Source organism: Uranotaenia lowii, chromosome 2, assembly GCF_029784155.1.
Source record: "Uranotaenia lowii strain MFRU-FL chromosome 2, ASM2978415v1, whole genome shotgun sequence".
NCBI classification, from domain to species: Eukaryota; Metazoa; Arthropoda; class Insecta; order Diptera; family Culicidae; genus Uranotaenia; species Uranotaenia lowii.
In genome coordinates, this window is record NC_073692.1 from 80,994,292 (window position 1) to 81,015,748 (window position 21,457).

The 21,457-nt window shown below is 35.1% G+C and overlaps 1 protein-coding gene across 11 annotated transcripts in view; it reads right to left on the reverse strand.

Moving 5' to 3' along the window:
- Window positions 1-21,457, reverse strand: part of LOC129748107 (protein NDRG3) — a 214,119-nt gene that overhangs the window by 32,920 nt on the left and 159,742 nt on the right. For all 11 annotated transcript variants that reach the window (XM_055742592.1, XM_055742595.1, XM_055742584.1 and 8 more), the window contains 5 exons: window positions 9,446-9,566; window positions 9,128-9,269; window positions 5,004-5,183; window positions 4,823-4,943; window positions 4,465-4,577 (listed from right to left, as the gene is read on the reverse strand). In XM_055742592.1, the coding sequence (XP_055598567.1) occupies window positions 4,465-4,577; window positions 4,823-4,943; window positions 5,004-5,183; window positions 9,128-9,269; window positions 9,446-9,566 (677 nt within the window). The remainder of the gene's footprint in view (window positions 1-4,464; window positions 4,578-4,822; window positions 4,944-5,003; window positions 5,184-9,127; window positions 9,270-9,445; window positions 9,567-21,457) is intronic.

A 21,457-nucleotide genomic window follows, 5' to 3' on the forward strand; every position in this document is an offset into this window, starting at 1 on the left:
TTATTTTTGCTATCGATTTTCTTTAATCATAATCTTTTTTACAGATTAATAATATGTAATTCAGAAATAAGGAATCCATTATTGTGTCATTTATTTCCAAAGATAATTGAAACTCTGTAAGAAAGCCTCCAATCCACTGATAAGTGTATTAAATCGGGTTTTATATTTAGTATTTTGATCTGGTTATCTAAGAATTTGGATTATTACCACCATAAGAAAATTTTCCAACCAATTTTTGAGTTTCACAAGAAAAAACAGGAGAGTGGGATATCAAAATTTGGTTTTTTATTTTAACATCATCACACTAGGCAAAAGTGTATCCTAATCGAATCCTTTTCCCCCTTTCCACCAATTTGCTAGGATTCAGAGGTTACCTCGGTCCTAGAGCACAAAACTATCCTTCTCTCTCTTTTCAAATCTATAATTTGACTACTAGGACGTGGCCGGAGCCGTTATTGGTGTTCAAGGAGAGAACATCAGTTTTGGATATTGTGAGCACATTCACACTATTCTTTTTACCTATGAACAAAATTGATGGTCTCGGTCAATCACGGAGTAGCAACCATAGGCGATGTGGAATACGTTCTACATATCACTTTCGGGTGGTCAATTGATGCGATCGTAGCTTCACGACAGAATCATTGGCCAGTTAGAGACTTGGTGAAAGTTCTGGAGCAACCGTAGCAGAAAACAGTATCCAAAACAAATGTATCAGCTCACGGATTTCACTTAAATCACCTCAGAATGGATGTAAATTATCAATCTACAATCCATTCTGGCTTCTTTACACGAAATGAGCGATGATTTTTGTCCGGTTGTTGTGTTCTAGTCACTGAGAAATGATGAATTTTCTTCAACAAAGTAGATTCAACTACATATTTCTTTGTTTCAACCGTTTTTTTTCTGTAGATGCTTCCAAGATGAGTGTTTCTATAAAACTTTTATTTTGCAATTTACGGGTTACTATGAAAATCAATGTTTGATCATTCAAACTTACTTTTTGACCAGTCGAAATAACAATCAACGTTCAGATATTCAAAATTCACCTCAATATAAAACACTAAGTTCTGATAACGAAACATTCTATCTAGTGACCTTTTTGACATGTTTTTCATTCGGCAACTGCTGATTGCCGTGGGCAAGTTGATAGATTTTCCTGGCACAGCTTGAACAAGTTCCATTAACACTTCAATATCTGGAAGATCTCATCCCGTTTATGTGTATTTCCTTTATTCAAGTTTTTTTTTTCGTTTACTTACGTCTGTGCTCTTTCAAGTATGTCGCGCACTTAAACCAGACGGCGGCAACGCTATTCAAACCGTATGGAGCACATCTCTCAGATTTCCCCTTTTTTGACAGATTTAAGCTTTTTTCTTCAGATTTGAGCTTTCATCTCCTATGCTCTCAAGGCAAAAAAAGCTTAAATCTGAGGAAAAAAGCTTAAAAACGAGATTCACGAACACTTATTTAAAAGATGTTGGTCACACGATACATAGACAAATCGTGTGACCAACATCTTTAAATAAGTGTTCGTGAATCTCGTTTTTAAGCTTTTTTTCCTCAGATTTAAGCTTTTTTTTGCCTTGAGAGCATAGGAGATGAAAGCTCTAATCTGAAGAAAAAAGCTTAAATCTGTCAAAAAAGGGGAAATCTGAGGGGAAATCTGAGAGATGTGCTCCATACGGCAACCTAGTCAAAAGTGAATCGAAAAGAAGTCTCATACTCATACTCATACTACATACTCCCAAAGAAGGTGCATACTCGGATTGCTCGTCTACACTAAGCTATGAATTGATTGCGATGGATTAACGTCCTAACTTGAGGTAGTTTATTTCAGTGATCTTTATTTACCAAATAAATTGTCGGCTTTTTTTAATTGAAGTCTTGGCGTAAAGGTTCCCTCACAATAGCTGTTGCAACCATTAATCGTCTTACGTAAAATTAGCGTGATGAACCTTGTTCGTGATTATCAAGCACAGTAAAGGCAGTTCCGAATGTAGTTTCCCTTCTTCCATAAACTCGTCGATTTAAGCCAACCAAACTTCAAACTACCTATCCTAGAAAGAGGAACTTGCGTAGGACTTCCATTAGAAGTGCCTTGAAGGTAAAACCTTTGGTTTTTTCCGTTACAAGTAATCTTGATAAGCCAGTTGCCTCAGCATAGAGCTAGATCTGGACTTAGGTGTATTTAATTGCCAAGGAACTGATAAAAGCGAAAGCAGTAATTGATCTTCGGTTCAGATGTTAACTCACGGGAAAATTTTCCTCCGGAGTTGAAAAAGTATGACCTAGCTTTGGACAGACAAACAGGCAAACGACAAGTTCCAGCGACTCGAATGGAACTACAAGATTCAGCAGAAGCAGAAGCTGAAGCAGGTGTTGGAGGATCTTTACCTTACAGATACCAAAACTTAACCTTACACTCGAAATACAAGGCAATCAAAAAAGGCAAAAAAAAACTGGCCTGGATGGGCGATAGAATCGAAAAGTTCTTCTCTCTCTTCTTAAGAAAAACTCGTAAGAACTGTCCAAAAATTGTCTGAAATTTTGGCTGCATCTTACTTGCACTATTGCGAAATCATGACTCAAATTCGGCAGTGCTTCCATCGCTGCATGCTCGACTGAATTTGGTAAAAATCCTCAAGAGAGTCCTAAAGATGAATTTTGTCTTACGAGAAACAAAAACATAGCCTGGATAGACGCCGGTCACACTTTCTGAGTCGCTGAATGGAATCCAAAAGAGAAACAATTGGGTCATAGTGAGAACCGAGAAAGGGTCATTGTAGACGGTGTGGAGCCTTTGGATAATATCAGCCAGCTGCATATTAACCAACTTAGTGCCTCATCGTGTCTCGGGACAACGTCGCGTGTGTGGAAAGAATACTTCACCGATGAGAAGTATTCGAGCAGTGCCGTTCCCTATGGGTGGAAATGTGGGGAAGTTATTCGCGGTATATGAAATAAATTCCGACGACGAACGAATAAGTTGAGTTCTCCGGGGATCATCCGAGCCAAAGTGTAAAATCCTGGAGTGTACTCTGCTTGGAGCTGTCGCCTTCTGGGACAAACACGTGTCTCTTAGGGATTACAATTCGCATTGTAAATAGAAACACACATAGAAAACTATGTGCGCTTTCAATTGGAGCGGTCGGCGGATCATGAGCACTTTTATGGATCTACGGATCGATGTTTGTAATCTACGGACTTTCAGCATTCCTTACGGATTATCAAAAATTGTCAGGGAATTATACGGATAAACAAAAGTTCTACCTGACGACCAAAAAAGGTCATCAAGTTCCAAATCAGAACATTCTACGTTTTTCGCAAAACTTACGGATTTGATAGGTTTACTATTTGGCAACGCTGCCTATACCATGTTTTTTCGTGGCACTCTTCCGAAGCACACAAATGGCGTGTTCTTCTCTGTCAATTGGATGCTGCAAAATCGAGGATCGTTACGATTAAACTGACAATTTGAGTTACCTGCCGTGGACACCTGGCCTGGACTCTCTCTCTCTCTCTCTCTGTTTGAATGAACGAAAAGAGCAAATCCCCCAAGCGTTCTTGGAAAGTGGATTGTAGACAGGACCCGGCAACTTTACACGATTTGTCCATGTATCGTGTGACCAACATCTTTTAAATAAGTGTTCGTGAATCTCGTTTTTAAGCTTTTTTTCCTCAGATTTAAGCTTTTTTGGCCTTGAGAGCATAGGAGATGAAGGCTCTAATCTGAAGAAAAAAGCTTAAATCTGTCAAAAAAGGGGAAATCTGAGGGGAAATCTGAGAGATGTGCTCCATACGGTTTGAATAGCGTTGCCGCCGTCTGCCTGCCGTGGAGCACATCTCAGCAATCTCAGCATCAAAGGAAATTGTAATTGTGTCAAATGTCAGAGACCTCAAGAGGACATAAGCGCGTAGGTGGTTTACGTTACTGCACCATGAGTCATGGATCTCAATTAGCAAACTAAAGGGACCTGGTCGTCCGTTGTGCCTTGGACTAAACTTCAATAAGTATTTTCTACTTTGGCGAACAACTCAAAAATACCATTTGATGCGCAGCCATTAGAAACTGTTATCTCCCAAAAATAAAATAGTTGAGTAAAATATTTTTATTTAACCATGTTTTCTATTCTATAGGTCAATTTTTTATTTAAAAGCCAGCAGCGATGTGTATGGAAATCTTATCAAGTGACACCGTTCCCAGAAACATTTTTATCTTCCCTCAAATCTCTCCGATGATTAAGTTTTTAATTAACCTCGTTTGTCGTGCTCCAAGTAAGGCAAGGTACGTAAATCCTCTTGAAACAGAAAATTGGAAAAAAGACACCAGACGAGAGTTAACTTACTACTACCCGCTGACTGAGCGAAAGCCCGCTCTTTTTTCGAGAAAGTAAATTGTAGGAAAAAAGTTAAGCAGCAAAAAAAAAACTATCCCTATCAGTAGAAGAATTGAAACGCAATTACCTTCATCCAATTAGTCTTCTCCGGCATCAGGCGACCGTTGAGTGTCACCGTATCGTCGATGTGTGGCGATAATGCTCCGGTAATGTTCAGAACTGGCATTTTCAGCGACGGTGCTGCAAAGAAAAACATACACAGACACGGATACATATATGGAAGATATAGGACAGGTGTTATCGATTGTCTATCATAGTGGAAAGGTGGGACAACTGAATGGAGGTGACGAAATATGCGATGGGGGAGGGTTGCCATTAATTACTCATCCTGAAGTTTTCCCTCCACCATGCACATTCCATGGGGTGTCAGGACTTGTGTCCCATTGGGTCTCGGGTGACAAAGTTGTGATACGCCCTCGACTTACCGTTTTGAGGAGTGCCAGATGGTGTCCGGGCAATGTTCAGATCCGAGCGTTTGATGTAGGAATCGATCAGCATGGCCAGATTGACGGGATTTATCGACCGTTCGAAGTTGGATTTGTACAGCTAAAATGATGGACATTCGTTAAAAAGTAAATTTAAGAAAAAAATTAAAGTCGAATCTACCTGAACCAGATCCAGATTGCGCTCCTCTGGATTTCGACCGAAGTGGTGCCACATCAGATAATCCAGCACACCCTGGGTCATGCCTTTGGTGCGGAGATTTCGTGTATTCAACAGCTGGTAACCCCACTCGATCCATCCGGCGGCCGTCGAACTGCAGTTGATCAGACACAGGGCGCCAACCTGAAAAAAATGGAAAGTTTGAAAAAAAAACTGAAAACTAGGAACTCATTATTCGAAATCCAGAATACGAAATTTTGGACTTCAGTTTATATAAATTAAAACGTTTACCATATTTACGTTTTTTTCCCAGTTTTGTGCATGTTTGATTTCTGTCGAATTATTGTTTAATTTCTGTCTTATCCTAGTCTCTTTTTTTCTACTCATTTGTCTCTTTTTGATCCATTTTGTTCTTTCTGTATCGATTATGTTTCTTGTTTTTGTTTCTATCACATTATTAGTTCGTTTTTGTCTCTTTATTTTTGTCTCAATTATGTTTTTCTCTTATGTTTCATTACTATCTAATTTTTATTATTTTTCATGTTTGTTTTTTTCTTATATCATTTCAGTCTATTTGTTTCAATTTTGGCTCATTTTTGTCTCTATTTGCCATTATTTTTGTCTTTTTTTTGGCTATTTTTTGTCTCATTTTAGTTTCAATTTCAATTTATTTAATTTAATTTCTCGGTTTTGTCTCATTATTGTCTAATTTTTGTCTCATTTGTTGTCTCATTTCTTATCTCTTCTTTATCTTACTTTTTTTTCTTATTTTTCCTTCATTTCTATCCGATTTTATCTCATTTTGTCTTATTTTAGCTAATTTTTTTTAATTTGTTTTCATTTTTGTTTCACTTTTAATTTGTTTTTTTTTCTCATTTATGTTTTATTTTGTTTCATTTTGCCTAATTTTACCTCATGTTTGTTTTTCATAAAAAATTTTGACAAATTTGTGTCCAATTTTTGTCTTATTTTTGGCTGTTTTTGTCTCACTTAATTTTCAATTTTGTTGGGGCTTGTTTTTTCTCGTTTTTGGCTTATTGTCTTATTTTTTGTAACTTTTTATCTCATTTATGTCTCCTTTTTCTTTCATTTTTATCTTATTCTTGCCACATTAGGTCTGATTCATTCATTTTTTATCTCTTTTTTGTATCATTTTTCTTACATTTATCTTATCCTTGTCTCATTTTGTCTCATTTATGTCTCATTGTTGTTTAAATTTTTTCTAATATTTATTTCATTTTATTTTTTTATTCTAATTTTTGTTTCATTTTCAATTTTCTTTATTAATGTCTCATTAAGTCTCATTCTGCTTCATATTATGTCATTTTTTTCATGTTTGTCTTTTTTATTTGTATTATTTAAGTCCCTGTTTGTCTCATTTTTATCTCATTCTTCTATTATTGTTTTATTTTTTTGTAACGTTTTTAACACATTTTTGTCTCATTCTTCTTATTTTTGTTACTTATTCTTGTCTCTTTCTTAACTCATTTCAGTTTTTATTTTGTTTCATTTCGTTCAATTTTTTCTCGATTTTGTCTCATTATTGTCAAATTTTTTTTCACATTTTTTACTTCTTTAGTATCTTATTTTTTTTCCATTTTCATCTCATTCTTGATTCATTTTGTCTCATTTCTGTCCAATTTTTTGTTTTTATTTTTACTAACTTTTGTTTAATTTTCATTCATTCATTCATTCATTTCTTAGATGTATCATTTTATCTCCTTTTGCCTCATTATATCACATTTTTGTTTCATTTCTTTTTGATTATTTTTTGTCTCATTTTTATTTTATTTTTATCTCATTTTTTTTATTATTGTCTAATTTTTGTCTAATTTTAAGTCACTTTTAAAAGTTAAAACTCGTTTTTACTCTTAATTTACTATTCTCTACAATTCTTGTCTTTATTTATCTAATTTTTGTTTAAATTATGTTTTATTTCGTTTAATTTTCTCTCGTTTTTGTCTAATTTTGGTCTCATTTTCATCTTTTTTTGTCTCATTCTTCTTACATTTTATCGCATTATTGCCTCATTTTGTATTATTTATGTCACATTTTCGATTAATTTTCATTTGCAATTTGTTTAAGTTTAATTTGTGTCTCATTTTGTCTCTTTTTGCATCATTTTATATCATGTGTTTTTTTTCTTTCTTGGTATTTTTTTTGTATTATTTTTGTTTCTTTTTGTCTTAAATCTGTCTATCTCATTTTTACTACATTTTTATCTCATTCTTATCTGATTTCAGTTCCAATTTTGTTTCATTTCGTTTCATTTTTTCTCTTTTTTTGATTATTTTTGTCAAATTTATGTCTCATTTTTTCGACTCTTTTTTATCTCATTTTTCTTTCATTTTTATCTCATTTTTGCCTCAGTTTTGTCTCATTTTGGTTCGATCTTTGTTCAAGTTTTTTCTCAGTTTTGATTTATTTCCAATTTGTTATTGTCTTATTCATTTCTTATTTTGTCTCGTTTTGCCTCATTTCATATGATGTTTTCTTCATTTATGACTTTCTTTTGTGTTATTTTTATCTTTAACTGTTCACTTTTTTTTTCTTTATTTTATTATTGTCAAACTTTTTCTCTTTTTATCGCATTTTTGTTTCATTCATCTCACATTTTTATCTCATTTCTGTCTCTCTCATGGCTCGTTATGGTCTCAATTTTGTTTCATTTCGTTTTATTTTTTCTTATAAATGTCTAACTTCATTTTGTTTTATTTATGTTTTGTTTCAATTTTTTTTAAATTTTGTTTCATTTTCAATTTGTTTTTTTTTCTCATTTATGTATCATTTTGTCTCAATTTGCCTCAATTTATCTCATGTTTGTTTAGTGTTTGTCATTTTTAAATTTCTTTTGTCTCTTTTTGTCTCATATTTATCTAATTTTGTCATTTTTGTCTAGTTTTTGTCTCATATTTAGTCTCTTTTTAAACTCATTTTTCTTCCATTTTTTATCTCATTCTTGTCTCTTTTTAATCTTATTTTAATTTTATTTATGTTTCATTTTTTTTCATTTTTTCTCGTTTTTGTCTGGTAACTGTCTTTTTTTGTTTAATTTTTCACCGCTTTTAATCTTATTTTTGTCTCATTTTTCTTACATCTTCATCTCATTCTTGCCTCATTTAACCATTTATGTCTCATTTTTGTTACATTTTAATATTTCTGTCTCATTTATATTTCATTTTGTCTTATTTCCCTTCATTTCATATCATGTTTGTCATTTTTTGTCTCTATTTGTCTCATTTTTATTTCATTTTTTAAATTTTTATCTAATTAATAATTATTTGCTTCTTTTTCAACTCATTTTTGTCTCATTTTTCTAACATTTTTTATCCCTTTCTTTTCTCTTTATAATCTCATTTTAGTTTCAATAATGTTTCTTATAGTTTCTTTTTTTATTATTTTTGTTTTGTTATGCATGTTTCATTTATGTATCATTTTATGTCTCTTATTTATCTTAGTTGTATTTTTTTTACAATTGTATCTGGTTCCTGCCTCATTTTGTCTCATTTATAACCCATTTTTGTTTAATTTTTTTTCATATTTTTGTTTCATTTTCAATTTATTTTTGTCTTATTCATGTCTTATCTTGTTTCAATTTTTTGCTCATTTTTTATTTGTTTTATTTTTCTCGTTTATGTCTCGTTTTGCCTTATTTTATGTCATGTATGTTTCATGTATGTCTTTGTTTTGTGTTATTTTCGTCTCTTTTTGTCTCATTTTTATCTCATTTCTGTCTAATTTTTGAATCATTCATGTCTCATTGTCGTCTTGATTTTTGTTAAAATTTTTGTCTCATTTTAAAGTGTATTTTTTTGTAAAATTTAAATGCTTGAATATAATGCGTTATAAGTGTTTGCTTCGATTTAATTTGTGCCTTTTATTCCATATTATTTCATTTATTAATTATTCCATGTGCCTTGAACCAAACCACACCGGATGGAAAAATAACGTGCAAAGGTACCGATAAATGAGTTCTAACTTTTAAATTGCCTGACCCTAAAACCCAGCTTCTATTTCCCTCCGTTCTTGATTCCATTGGCACTCTGGAGGGTATTAATTTCGTCCATCAGCTCATGCAAACTAACGTACCCATACTCATAGTTGGACCACGGAAACAAAAAGCTTACCTTATCGGGGTTGGCCAGAGCAAACCGGGCCAGAATGTTGGCTCCGGCTCCAACTCCGAATCCGATGATGGCCTTTAGGTTGAAATGTGACATCACGAAGAGCAGCTGGGCAGCTAATTCATCGAACGTTGGGTACACATAGCTGGGCGGAAAATTTAAACCAGTAGAAAGTGGGTAACAGAGATAAAAAAAAGAATCAGAAATCAGTCACTGAGATGCCATTAGTAAAGCAGAGCGGCTAAAATTCCACCCCAAAAGGTCCTTTTCAGTAGGTAGGAAAAGCAGCCAGCATCCGTCCATAAAATGTGGTGTACTTACTCTTCCGGGAAAGTGGGAGCTCCTTCTTCCTGACCGGGGGCGTTCACGTGGTAGACACAAAAGTTATCTAACAGGGCACGCATCGATGGGAAGTTGAAGAATCCTGCGAAGCTCGATGCATCTTGTTTGCGGAAAAGAGAAAAAGAGACAGAGAGAAAAATAAAAAAAAGGAAATTTTCGAGAGAGTGTTGCTATTTGGTAACTAAATTTAAGTGACAGAATCGCTGAAAGGACAAATTAAATTATAGAACACCCCGCCCTCATCACTTCATCGTCGACATCTTTCAAGATGGTCTCAAGTTCGGTTATCAACAGTTGCCAAGTGCATAAAAGCACCCGGGTAATGGAAGCAAAACAAGAAAAAAATAGCTTCGAGGAAATGTTCCTCCATTTGTACAGTCATGGTGGCGAAAACTTTCAACAATCTAGGTCATTCCCGTGCTGCCGCCTTCTTGAGTCAGTCAGCCTTGAGGAAAAATGGATTTCGTTTCTCCCGGTTACGCTTATGCCGCGTAATTATATTTGAATGTCCTTCAAGCGTCGGAAATATAAAATTAGATTCAGAAATAAAAGCCTAAATTATAAATATCTATAACAGATGTTTTCTTGGCTGATGGAAAATATTTTAACACATTAAGTAACGCGGAGGAATTTAAGCCCAAAAACACCAACATACTACATTCTCTATCTCAGAAATGTCTAGACCAAACTCTACAAACCAAGTATCTTTGAGATATTGGAAGTGTTGTACACAATTGTGTAGTGTTCCTAATCAAATGAATGACATTTGAGTTTTGCTTCTCAGTGGAGCCCACTCGTTTCAAACAAAAGAACGAGATATCTCGTATTTGGTCCGCAATGTGTTAAGTTTCTTCGTGACAATACAGAAAATTAAAGGTTTTTATCTTCTCTAATGCCCGACGAGCCACGCGTCACCCCAGTCTGCTACTCTGGATCCATGGGAGCAGCTAATAATACATTCCACCTCTGACCTTGGTTCCCATCTCGAGCTGTCAATGAGCTTTCCTTGAATATTCATTTCTTTCTTGAGCGACGAAAACTAAACCAATTGGACGCTATCCGACACCTTATTCGTACTAATGGAAAGAATACAAGAAAGCATTAAATTTTGCTCTCATTTTAGCCTGCAAATCGTTGCCAGCGACAATATTTTCCAGTTCTCTCATAAGTGAAAATTCCCATCCGATTTTTGGACATCTGGATGCCCTGCTAGTTGCAGAGAGAACATGACGATGATTTTCTCACTTGTAGCCCGCGCGGGAGCAAAATCTTATCAAAATTTACAAACATAGCAGATTTTCTATCATATCCGATTTAAACTGACTTCAGACGCCATTTTATACGATCTTTTCACTATGCAGTTGAAATTGCGATTGTAAACAACTTAGGTAAATTGCGATTGTAAACGATTGTAAACGACTCAAGTAAATCGCGATTACAAAACATCTTTTTTATTAGAATTCTCATATAAAAGCCTTCTAAGTGCTCAGCTTTGATTATGGATCATTAAAGTATCCAAGCAACCAAAAGTCACATACTTACATGAATGAAGGATTTGAAAGTTACATACTGGCTGACAAGGAGAATCAACTGCCCTATTCCCTTGACTGAACTAAATGTACTCATTAATGAACTTGAAAGTTGCAAAAGTGCTTTATATGTACGTTGTAAGGGACTTAAGTCACTAAAGGGCACAAAAGTGCTCTAAACGGGATTTAAGGACTAAGTCACAAAAACTGCATTGAGGTGCTTTCTTCCTGGCTGGCTGGCTATCTGGTGGGGCGGGTGCGCCTGAAAAATTATACCACCACATCGAATTTTAGTTTCAGTTAGAACAATATTTAGGTCTTGTGGTAGTGTGTTCGATTCTCACTATTAAGATCGGGGTTCGATCCCAAAGCTGGGCAAGTTTTTTTGTTCAACAGTTAATTCTGATGCGATATATGTAGGAAATGTAGGAAAGAAGCAATTGAGCATCTCATTGAACAAATCTTGGAAAACTTTGAAATCCAGTGCGTGGCATCATGGCGGCTCCATGTACTGAACATAGTAAATAATCAGGAGAAGGTGGTATGAACCTGAATAAGCTGAATAAGAAAGCCGCTGGAAGCTGAATAAAAGGTCATGAAGACTTGTTTTGGAACTTGAAAGCATAAATAAGAACTTAAATTTTGAGCTGCATAGAACGTATCAATGATGGGGCTGAGTAAGCTTTGTTGTACCCGTTTTGTGGGACTTTTGGTTGCTTGGGTATCGATAAGAACTTAAATTTTAGGCTTAGTAGAATGCTATACAGCTTCAAATCAGGGCTGAGTAAGCTTTTAAGTTACCGTTCTATCAGGCGCGGTCCTAGCGCTGGCTCTTGGGGGGGGGTGATTTTCCTATTTTCAAAAATCAGTCAATATAAAGGAACGTTAATATCTAGTGAAAAAACAATTATTTGAGTGAGCGGAAGGAGCGGGGAGGGATTGGGGAGGGGGGGGGTGGGTTGTTATGGTTGCAAATGAGTCTACAGTCTAAGCGGCGCAATGCTCCTTTTTCCCTCATGAATTTCACTGAACAACATGTATTTAAAAAAGTATGAAACAAGAGATGAATAATGAAATCTTTATCAATTTACTCATTTCAATATTCGTCTACACAACTTACACATCCTTTTATTTAACAACCAGCAAATCTATAATATCCACCGCGAAAATATGTTGCTATTTTTTTTTATTTGTAAGTATATCTGGTGTTTGAAAATTGTCACTTCAAGAGCTCTGTAAAGATTTTCTCGTTATGAATGTAATTTTTTCAATGAAAATAATACACACGTTGTTGAGAGATGAAAATGTAGGAAAAAACATTCAAGCTATCTTCATTTTTTTTCCTGAGCTTCTAAATATTGGCGCTTTCATATTTTATAATTTTTCGGAAGTATTTTATTTTTCGTCAATAAGGCCGAAAAACTAATTAACAAGCATGACTAACGGACATTAAATTTTTAATTGGGGTATTTTACTGAATCGTGATTTGGAAATTTAGTATTATTATTTTCAAATTTGGAAACACAATATATAAAATAAACACTTTCAATATAAATTTAGTAGAATAAACCGATTATGAAAACACATTATAAAAAAAAGTGATTAATCTTTTTAATTGTTCATGTAGGTACATACCTTCACATAATTCTTCATTTGATAATAATTTTCTGCTATAAAAAAAATGATGAAACGAAGGGTTTATTCCGAATGTTATACTATTTTATTTAGTGAAGAGTCTCAATTATTTGCAATTGAAATGGCCAAGCTTTCGAATTCAGAATATCAAACCTTAAGCTAAATTTTAATTTAACACTAAACATACCGACACTTTGTATATACCTATTCATACCGCGAGCGGTCAAATGACGGTTTTCACTGTTTTCGCTAAAACTTTCTTGTTTCTCAACCGATTTCTTTAAAATTCATAGTTTTGAAAAGCCTATGATGTGACTCAAATATGTTTTTCAGACAGTTTTCAGCTACAATCAAAAATTTTAAAGTTATGTTAAGTCCAAGAAATTTTTTATGAAATAACATGCTTCAGGAAAATTGCTATAAATCTGTTCATCAGTGCTCGAAAAAAATTTCACTTAGTGCATGAGAAAGCTGAAGTTAGAAACTATATGTTGCACATACGGAAATTTTTATCAAATTTTTTTTAAGATCATGCCCACAAAAAATGTAAAAAAGTTGTGTAAAACCCGTACTTTTCAATCAATTAACCGCCAAAGCTGTTCCTGTTACAGTACAAAAATTTCAAAAAATGAATTGGAAAGTTGACGTAATTTGTCACATTTTGGCATCTTTAGATTTAGTAAAATATGAAATACGTAATTTATGACGAATTTTCATAGGTAGCTGTATTTCAAACATTTCATCATTTCGGATTTTTTATACAATTAATACACCTAAATTCTGCTTTGCACTGGATTTTGAGTATGTTATCGTAAGGTTTAGGCAAAAACATTATATGCAAAAGAAAGAAAATTTCATACCGGTTCTAGTGACGTAACTACATTGGCGGTGCGATGCTTGACAAAAATATAATAAATATATTTCTGAAAGTAAAACCAGAAAATTTGAGCGAATGCTCGTTTGTTTTTTCGTTTCCTTTCACCCGTCTTCGTGTGTAAAATAGCTTTGAGATATTACCACCCGTCTGCCAAGCAAGAATATGTGCTGACTTCTCAAAATTCAGAAACTACTTCACTGTTTTATTTATCATATTTTTGCTAAGCATTGTACCGCCAATGCAGTTACACCACTAGAACCGGTATGAAATAAGCTTTCATTTGCATATAGTTTTATCGCCTAAAACTTACGATAACATACTCAAAATCCAGTGCAAAGCTGAGCTTAGGTGTAGGAATTTTCTCAGAAAATCCAAATTGATAAAAAGAACGAAAAACAGCTACCTTTGAAAATTCGTCATAAATTATGTATTTCGTATTTTACAAAATCTAAAGATGCCAATATGTGACAAACTACGTCCCCTTTCCAATTCACTTTTTAAATTTTCTCTACTGTAAAAGGAACAGCTTTGACGGTTGATTGATTGAAAAATACGGGTTTTACACATCTTTTTTACATTTTTTGTGGGCATGATCTTAAAAAAAATTTGATAAAAATTTCGGTATGTGCAACATATAGCCTCTAACTTCAGCTTTCTCAGGCACTAAATGAAATTTTTTTCGAGCACTAAATAACTGATTTATAGCAATTTTCCTGAAGCATGTTTTTTCATAAAATATTTCTTGGACTTAACATAACTTTAAAATTATTGATTGTAGCTGAAAATTGTCTGAGAAACATATTTGAGTCACGTTATAGGCTTTTCAAAACTATGAATTTTAAAGAAATCGGTTGAGAAACAAGAAAGTTTTAGCGAAAACAGTGAAAACCGTCATTTGACCGCTCGCGGTATGAATAGGTATACCTAAGCTTGCCAGATTGCCCGGTTTTATCCGGGTTTGCCCGGATATTTGATGCAAAATTTCGAGAAAGTCCGGTCCGGCCCGGTTGCCCGGATATCGTGAAAAAAGTCCGGATATTGCCCGGATTTTTTCACAATTTTCACAAAAAAACCAAAAAAAAATCAAAGTTTTTGAGTAAGTTTCAGCAAAATCGATTAACGGTATGGACATTTTCAACGGTTGTTTCAAATAATTTCGCTGATTTACTTTTATAAACCTTTAAATATTTAAGTGTTCCAAAAAGTTTTTGGAAGTCTGCAATTACATTAATAAAATATTAATTTAATTTTTTTTTGCATTTTTCCTTTGCTGTTATACATAATAACACCTAAATTTTGCCCGGTTATTGCCCGGTTTTTGGATTTGAAAAATTGAAATCCATGCCCGGATTTTGCCAGGTTTTTTTGAAAAAATGCCCGGTATTGCTAGGCCCGGATGGGAGTGGAAAAAATTCTGGCAACCTTAGGTATACCACATGCGTTATTCGAAAACCACAACACTTAGAAAAATTTAAAAAACGCAAAAATACTTGCATTTTGAAAATAATAATAGTCCTGTCGTTAAATTTGCGAAAATAAAATTATATAAGGTGTAATCATCATTCAAAGTTCAAAAAACGTCATTTGACCGCCTCCGGTACGTTTAGTGTTAAAATTTCAATATTATTGTGTAGATAAGCTGAAAGCACTAAAAGATCTTCTGACTGTTTAGCATGATAGATTGCCTTGTTGCCGAAAAAATAGTGGAATGATAAGGGGATAGTTTTAATCGACAAGGGAAAAATTAAGCGCATGCAAACTGAATTTGGAAGATTTTAACGTCTCAAACTCGATTTTTTTGTCAGATTTTTTTTCCCCCTTCTTAATCTCTGGCATTCATTAATTTTAAAATATAGCAGTAGACCTAAATGAACAACAACAAATATTTAAAATCTTTTCATTATCCATTATTCATTCAACAATACAGATTAGAGGGAAGAATGCCAAAAAGTAACAAATATCCGAAAAAAATAATACATATTTCGTCTAGATAATTATCTTATTTTACAAAATGGGAACAGATACTTACATCTATTATTTTTTCTCATGGTAAATTACTCACAGTCTTCATTAAAATTAATCATTATGTTAAAATCTTTTTTTCTAAATCTTTTTGATATTTTACACTTTTGCTAAAAAGTGCAAATTTTTTTCAATGAACCTTGTATTTTCAAAATTTATACCGGAATCAAGAGCTGATTAAAAATACAAATTTGCATTTTGTGCTCCTAAATATGTCAAAATCAGTTTTCAAGTTCTTTGTACTTCGGAAAATATGGGATTTGTTTCCTTGCGTTATAGTTTTGAATGCAGATTTTGGGTTCTGGAGATGATTTTGAATCTCTATCGCCAAAACCAATTCCTTCATATTTAAACAGATTTTATAAATACATTTTTGTTTCTTTTTGGCTCTAAAAACTCATAGAGAACGCACGTGAGTGATAACACGTGATCTTTTTTTTTTTTCGATTTATTGTTGCTGAAATCTCTTGAGAAAATTTTTTAAAATTTAAACTTTTATTACGAATATTTTATATTCGATTTCTGTTTGGCAGTACTTGAATTTTTTTCATGGTCATCCATAATATGAATGTTTGATGTGAAACATTTCAAACAGAATTGAATAAAATCAGATCTGAAATTTAAGTTTTTGTTTTTTAATTTCATAATGTAGGTTAATCATTTTTAGTTTATAATTCATACTTCAATGGTGGAAAATTGAGGGTGGAAAAAATCGCCAAAGAGAATCTTTACTGTGATTCAGAATCTGAATTCTTATTTTGCAATAAGTCTAGAATTCCTTGTATTAAACACTAGTGAAAGTAGCACTATACTTTAGATTTTAAAATGAGGTTAACATTAGACATCTGATATGACCTTATAAAGTTTAAAAATTCTCAATAAACCAGCTGTAAACAAAAGAAAAATACTTAATTTTAAATTCAAATTTGTATTTTAATTTCAGATATGTATTAGCTTTTTATTCTTTAAGTGAAGTTTTATTAGAATGATTTTTCCTGATTCTGAATTGATAATTTTTTTTTTAAATATTTTGAAATACAAAAAAAAACAAATGGTAAGCTTTTCGCTGTTCAAAACTTCATCAAAAATGAATTTAATGCGGCATCAATACTTGTTGTTTATTACGATTGAATTTTAAATATTGGTGACTATGTATGTATGTATGTATGTATGTATGTAGTTGAACCCACCAGTGGCTGATAGGTCTTTCGACCCGAGGCGGTACGGGAAGTCTCGATCACACATTCAAATATTGTTCATGCTTAACTCAAAAACAATAATTGCAGCACAACCAAGGGGTCCGTTACCACTGGCTTGGGACAGGTTTGACTCATATTACTCACTTCAAACTGTTCGAAACAAATAAAGATACCTGGAAAGGTCCCTAAGAAACCTATTCCAGATTCCAAATTTGCCGAGATACTCCGGCTGGCTTGAACCCACAATCCATTGTATATCAGTTTTCCGCTCGTTTGATGCCCTGTCCAACCCCCCACTAGTCCCCAATAATAGAGTTAAGCTATTTTATTATTAAATATAATGAAATTTAAAACGATCAATGTTCAAGTGGTACTTAGCTGACTTTATTCCTTTCGCCTTGAAGAAATCCAAGCAATCTACAGGAAAAAGCTTCGACGCTGACACTCTTATTTTTCTAATGTACCCGGAAATAATCTCCCTTGCCAGAAAGATAATAAACTTTAAAAAAATCACTAAAGTTTCTCCACCTTCATCACTGATTCAAAATAACTTTCTTTGAATTTTTAATTCAAATCGATAAAAAAATCCTTCCGGATCTAAATAGACATCTTCTTCACTCCACAAATCGACAAAAATGCACGGATTGAACTCGAATTCTGTTACCGGTTTTCCCGAAAATCTATCTACACCAACATCAAGAATTTTCGTTATGTTTAAGTAAATTAATCACTACAATGACTAACTTCGAAAAAAATCCTCATAATGGAAAACAAAACTTTAATTTATAGACCACAGAAGAAAAACGCGGTCGCGGAAAAACAAACGACCGTTCAAAGCAGTTAAACGAGCATGTAGCTGAATTTTAAATATTGGTGACTAAAAGACAAAAAGAAAGATTAGAAAGTTAGATGGTCGTTTCTTAAACCCCTACTGGAAAACTGATCACTCCGATGGATAATTTGACTTAAATTCAAATTTCTTACAATAAAGGTAATTTAACACTTGAAGGCCATAGGTTTTTTTTTTACTTCTTAGAACGACCAAGATCTGTTAATCCATTAAACATGGTAGAAATTTCTAAAAATAAAGAAAATTGACAATCACATGAATCCGTACGTTTATTGTTTAATGATTTTTTTCTATTGTTTTCTTTAAATCTGAGCAAATAAAAAAGAAATTGTATATTGAAGGCAATAAATGTATGATGACAACAGAACAAATATTTCCATTATTTCAGTGTCATAACCATATTCACCCCCCTATATGACTTTTTCAAATTTGTTATTTCATTAAAATTCAAAACAAAATCAAGAATTTAGAAGCTCCGAATTCGAAGCAAATATAAAATTTATTACGATTTGCTCGTGTTAATTTAGGCATATGAAGGAAATTAGTGACAATTTTAAAAAAGTTGTCCCTACATTTCATTAAAAGCACATTCAAAATCAACTCTCAACAACATACTTTTGTTGAGTTACTTATCAACAAAAGTTATTTGGTATAATTCAGTCCAGGGAATCACAAGTTACAGCTACTTGAGTTTGGTGGACCGACTTTTCCCAATATTCAGCCTTTCAAGTGATAAATTAAAATCTTGTTGAATAAACACCCCCACGGAGTGGAAAATTTTGAAAATTTAAAAACACATCAACTAAGAAAAGTTCCAACTTTTTATAAACATTCGAGCTTTTTCGGGTATTTTATAACGGTTTTTTGCCGCTTGGGGGGGGGGGGGGTGATCACCCCGATCACCCCCCCCATAGGACCGTGCATGCGTTCTATGGAGATTTTGATTACTAAATATTTTTATAAAAATAATCATGAATGGTTTCTTGGTATTCCACGATTTATATTCTGAAGAGCTGCAGCCTGCAGCTGAGAAGTTTTGATGAACCAATTATTTTTAATTTTTTTTTCTTGATTTTTGTTCATTCATGGATTCTTGGATAAAATAACACTAATTTTTCCGGCTCGGATACGTGCTCAATAAACTCTAGGAATCTCAAGCTAGCCATATTGCCCGGAATGTATGAACACGGAAGGATCGGCAAAACATGCAAATTTGTCCTAATTTCAAGCGACCAAGGTTGCCGAAATCACATAAAAATCTTTAATTTCGGTGAATTTTGAGGAAATATTCAGCTATTTAGAAAAAATCACAGATTGCACAGAATTTTTTAATTTTGAATTGAATTCCAAAATTATACTTTTTTTGGCCAATACATAGTTTAGATTTTTTGTTTTGAATTAGAAATATGATAAAATGGGTAATTTTAATTGATTTTACCCAACTTAATTATAAAAACACCCAATTTATGAACTTTTAATGAAATAAAAGGAAATAGCATCACAGAAAATCGTCACAGAACTTTTGAGTAAAATCACAAAAAGTCAGATTTTTTTTCTCAAAAATTAAATTTTTTTTTGGCAACCTTGATGGATGCTAGGCCGAATAGTTGTAAGGCCGAATGTTCATCAGGCCGAATGGTTGTTAAGCCGAATAATCGTTAGAGTAAATGGTTGCCTGATCGATAAGATATCTTTAACGTTTGCCTGAATGTTAGGTCAATAGACCAAATGGTCATCAGAACAACTAACTTTTAAGTCTGAATGGTTGCTAGGGCGATAACACATTTTTAATGCTTGCCTGAATGTCAGACCGAATGGTCGTTATGCCGAATGGATGTTCGGTCGAATGGTTCGAGGAAGAATAGTCGTTAGGCCGAATAGCGAATGGTCGCTAGGCCGACTGGTCGTTAGCTCGAATGGTGGTAAGGTAGAATGCTATCTCATTCAAGGCAAGCATCCTAACCCCCAGTTAAAGGTTGATTGGTTAGATACACATTATTTTATTTTTATTTACGTAGTATTCCGTCTCACGACATAACATGACGAACATAATTCCTAAAATTCACTCGGTCCATGGCAACCGTTCTCCAATTTCTCGGGCACCCCACGTTCGCCAGATCACGCTCCACTTGGTCTAACCACCTTGCTCGTTGCGCCCCCGCTCGTCTTGTTCCTACCGGATTCGTGGCGAACACCTGTTTTGCAGGACAGTCGTCCGGCATTCTCGCAACATGTCCCGCCCAGCGTATCCGGCCAGCTTTCACCACCTTCTGGATACTGGGTTCGCCGTAGAGTCGCGCAAGCTCGTAGTTCATCCTTCGCCTCCACACTCCGTTCTCCTGTACGCCGCCAAAGATGGTTCTTAACACTCGTCGCTCGAATACTCCGAGTGTACGCAGGTCCTCCTCGAGCAATATCCATGTCTCGTGCCAGTAGAGAACAACCGGTCTAATGAGCGTCATATACAGGTTACACTTCGTGCGAGGGCTAAGTCTGCTCGACCGCAGTTGCTTGTGGAGTTCATAGAAGGCACGACTTCCGCTGATAATTCGCCGCCGGATCTCACGGCTGGTGTCATTGTCTGCGGTCACCAGTGAGCCGAGATAGACAAAGTCTTCGACTATCTCCAGCTCGTCGTTGTCGATCGTGACCTTGTTATTACTGGACAAGCGGGTTCGGTTGGTCTCGAATCCGCAGGCCAGCATGTACTTCGTCTTGGACGTATTAATCATCAACCCAATCCTTCCTGCTTCGCGTTTCAGTTTGCGGTAGATGTCTTCGACCGCCGCAGATGATCTGCCGACTATATCAATGTCATCGGCAAAGCAGATAAGTTGACTGGATCTGTTGAAAATCGTGCCCCGCATTTCGCCTACCGCTCGTCGAATAACACCTTTTAGCGCCACGTTGAACATCATGCAGGATAGACCATCACCTTGTCGAAGCCCCCTGCGCGATTCGAATGAACTCGACAATTCACCCGAAATCCGCACACAGCACTGCGTTCCATCCATCGTCGCCTTGATCAGTCTAATCAGCTTCCCGGAAAAGCCGTTCTCCCCCATGATTTTCCATAGCTCGTTACGGTCGATCATGTCGTATGCGGCTTTGAAGTCGATGAATAAATGGTGCGTAGGGACTTGGTGTTCCCGGCATTTTTGGAGGATTTGCGTAATGTGAATATCTGGTCCGTCGTAGACCGTCCCTCCATGAAGCCGGCCTGTTGACTTCCAACGAATCTGTTTGCTTGTGGCGTTAGGCGGCGGAGTAGGATTCGGGACAGCACTTTGTAGGCGGCATTGAGGACAGTGATCGCTCGGTAGTTCTTACAATCCAATTTGTCGCCTATGGGGCATATTATTCCCTCCTTCCACTCCTCCGGTAGCTGTTCTATGTCCCAGATCCGGACCATCAACCGGTGTAGGCAATCGGCCAACTTGTCCGGGCCCATTTTGATGAGTTCAGCTGCGATGCCATCCTTCCCAGCCGACTTGTTTCTATTCATCTGGCGAATAGTTAGATTCCTTAACTTTACTCATCGTTGGGAGTAGCTCCTCTACGTCGTTGGCTACGCCGGCGATGTACCTTCCCCCACCGTCTTGATCTCCTGCATGTGCGCCGTTCAGGTGTTCATCGAAGTGCTGCTTCCACCTTTTGATCACCTCACGATAGTCCGTCAGGACGCCCCCGTCCTTATCCCGGCACATTTCGGCTTGCGGCACGAAGCCTTTGCGGGATGCGTTAAGTTTCTGATAGAACTTTTCTTGGGATTGTTGGGATTGTTGGGATGGTTGGTGATTTTACACATTTTGACGGGTGCCTCTTTGCACTACTGCCGCCCGCGCGGCATTCTCTTCGTCCATCACCCTCCTACACTCC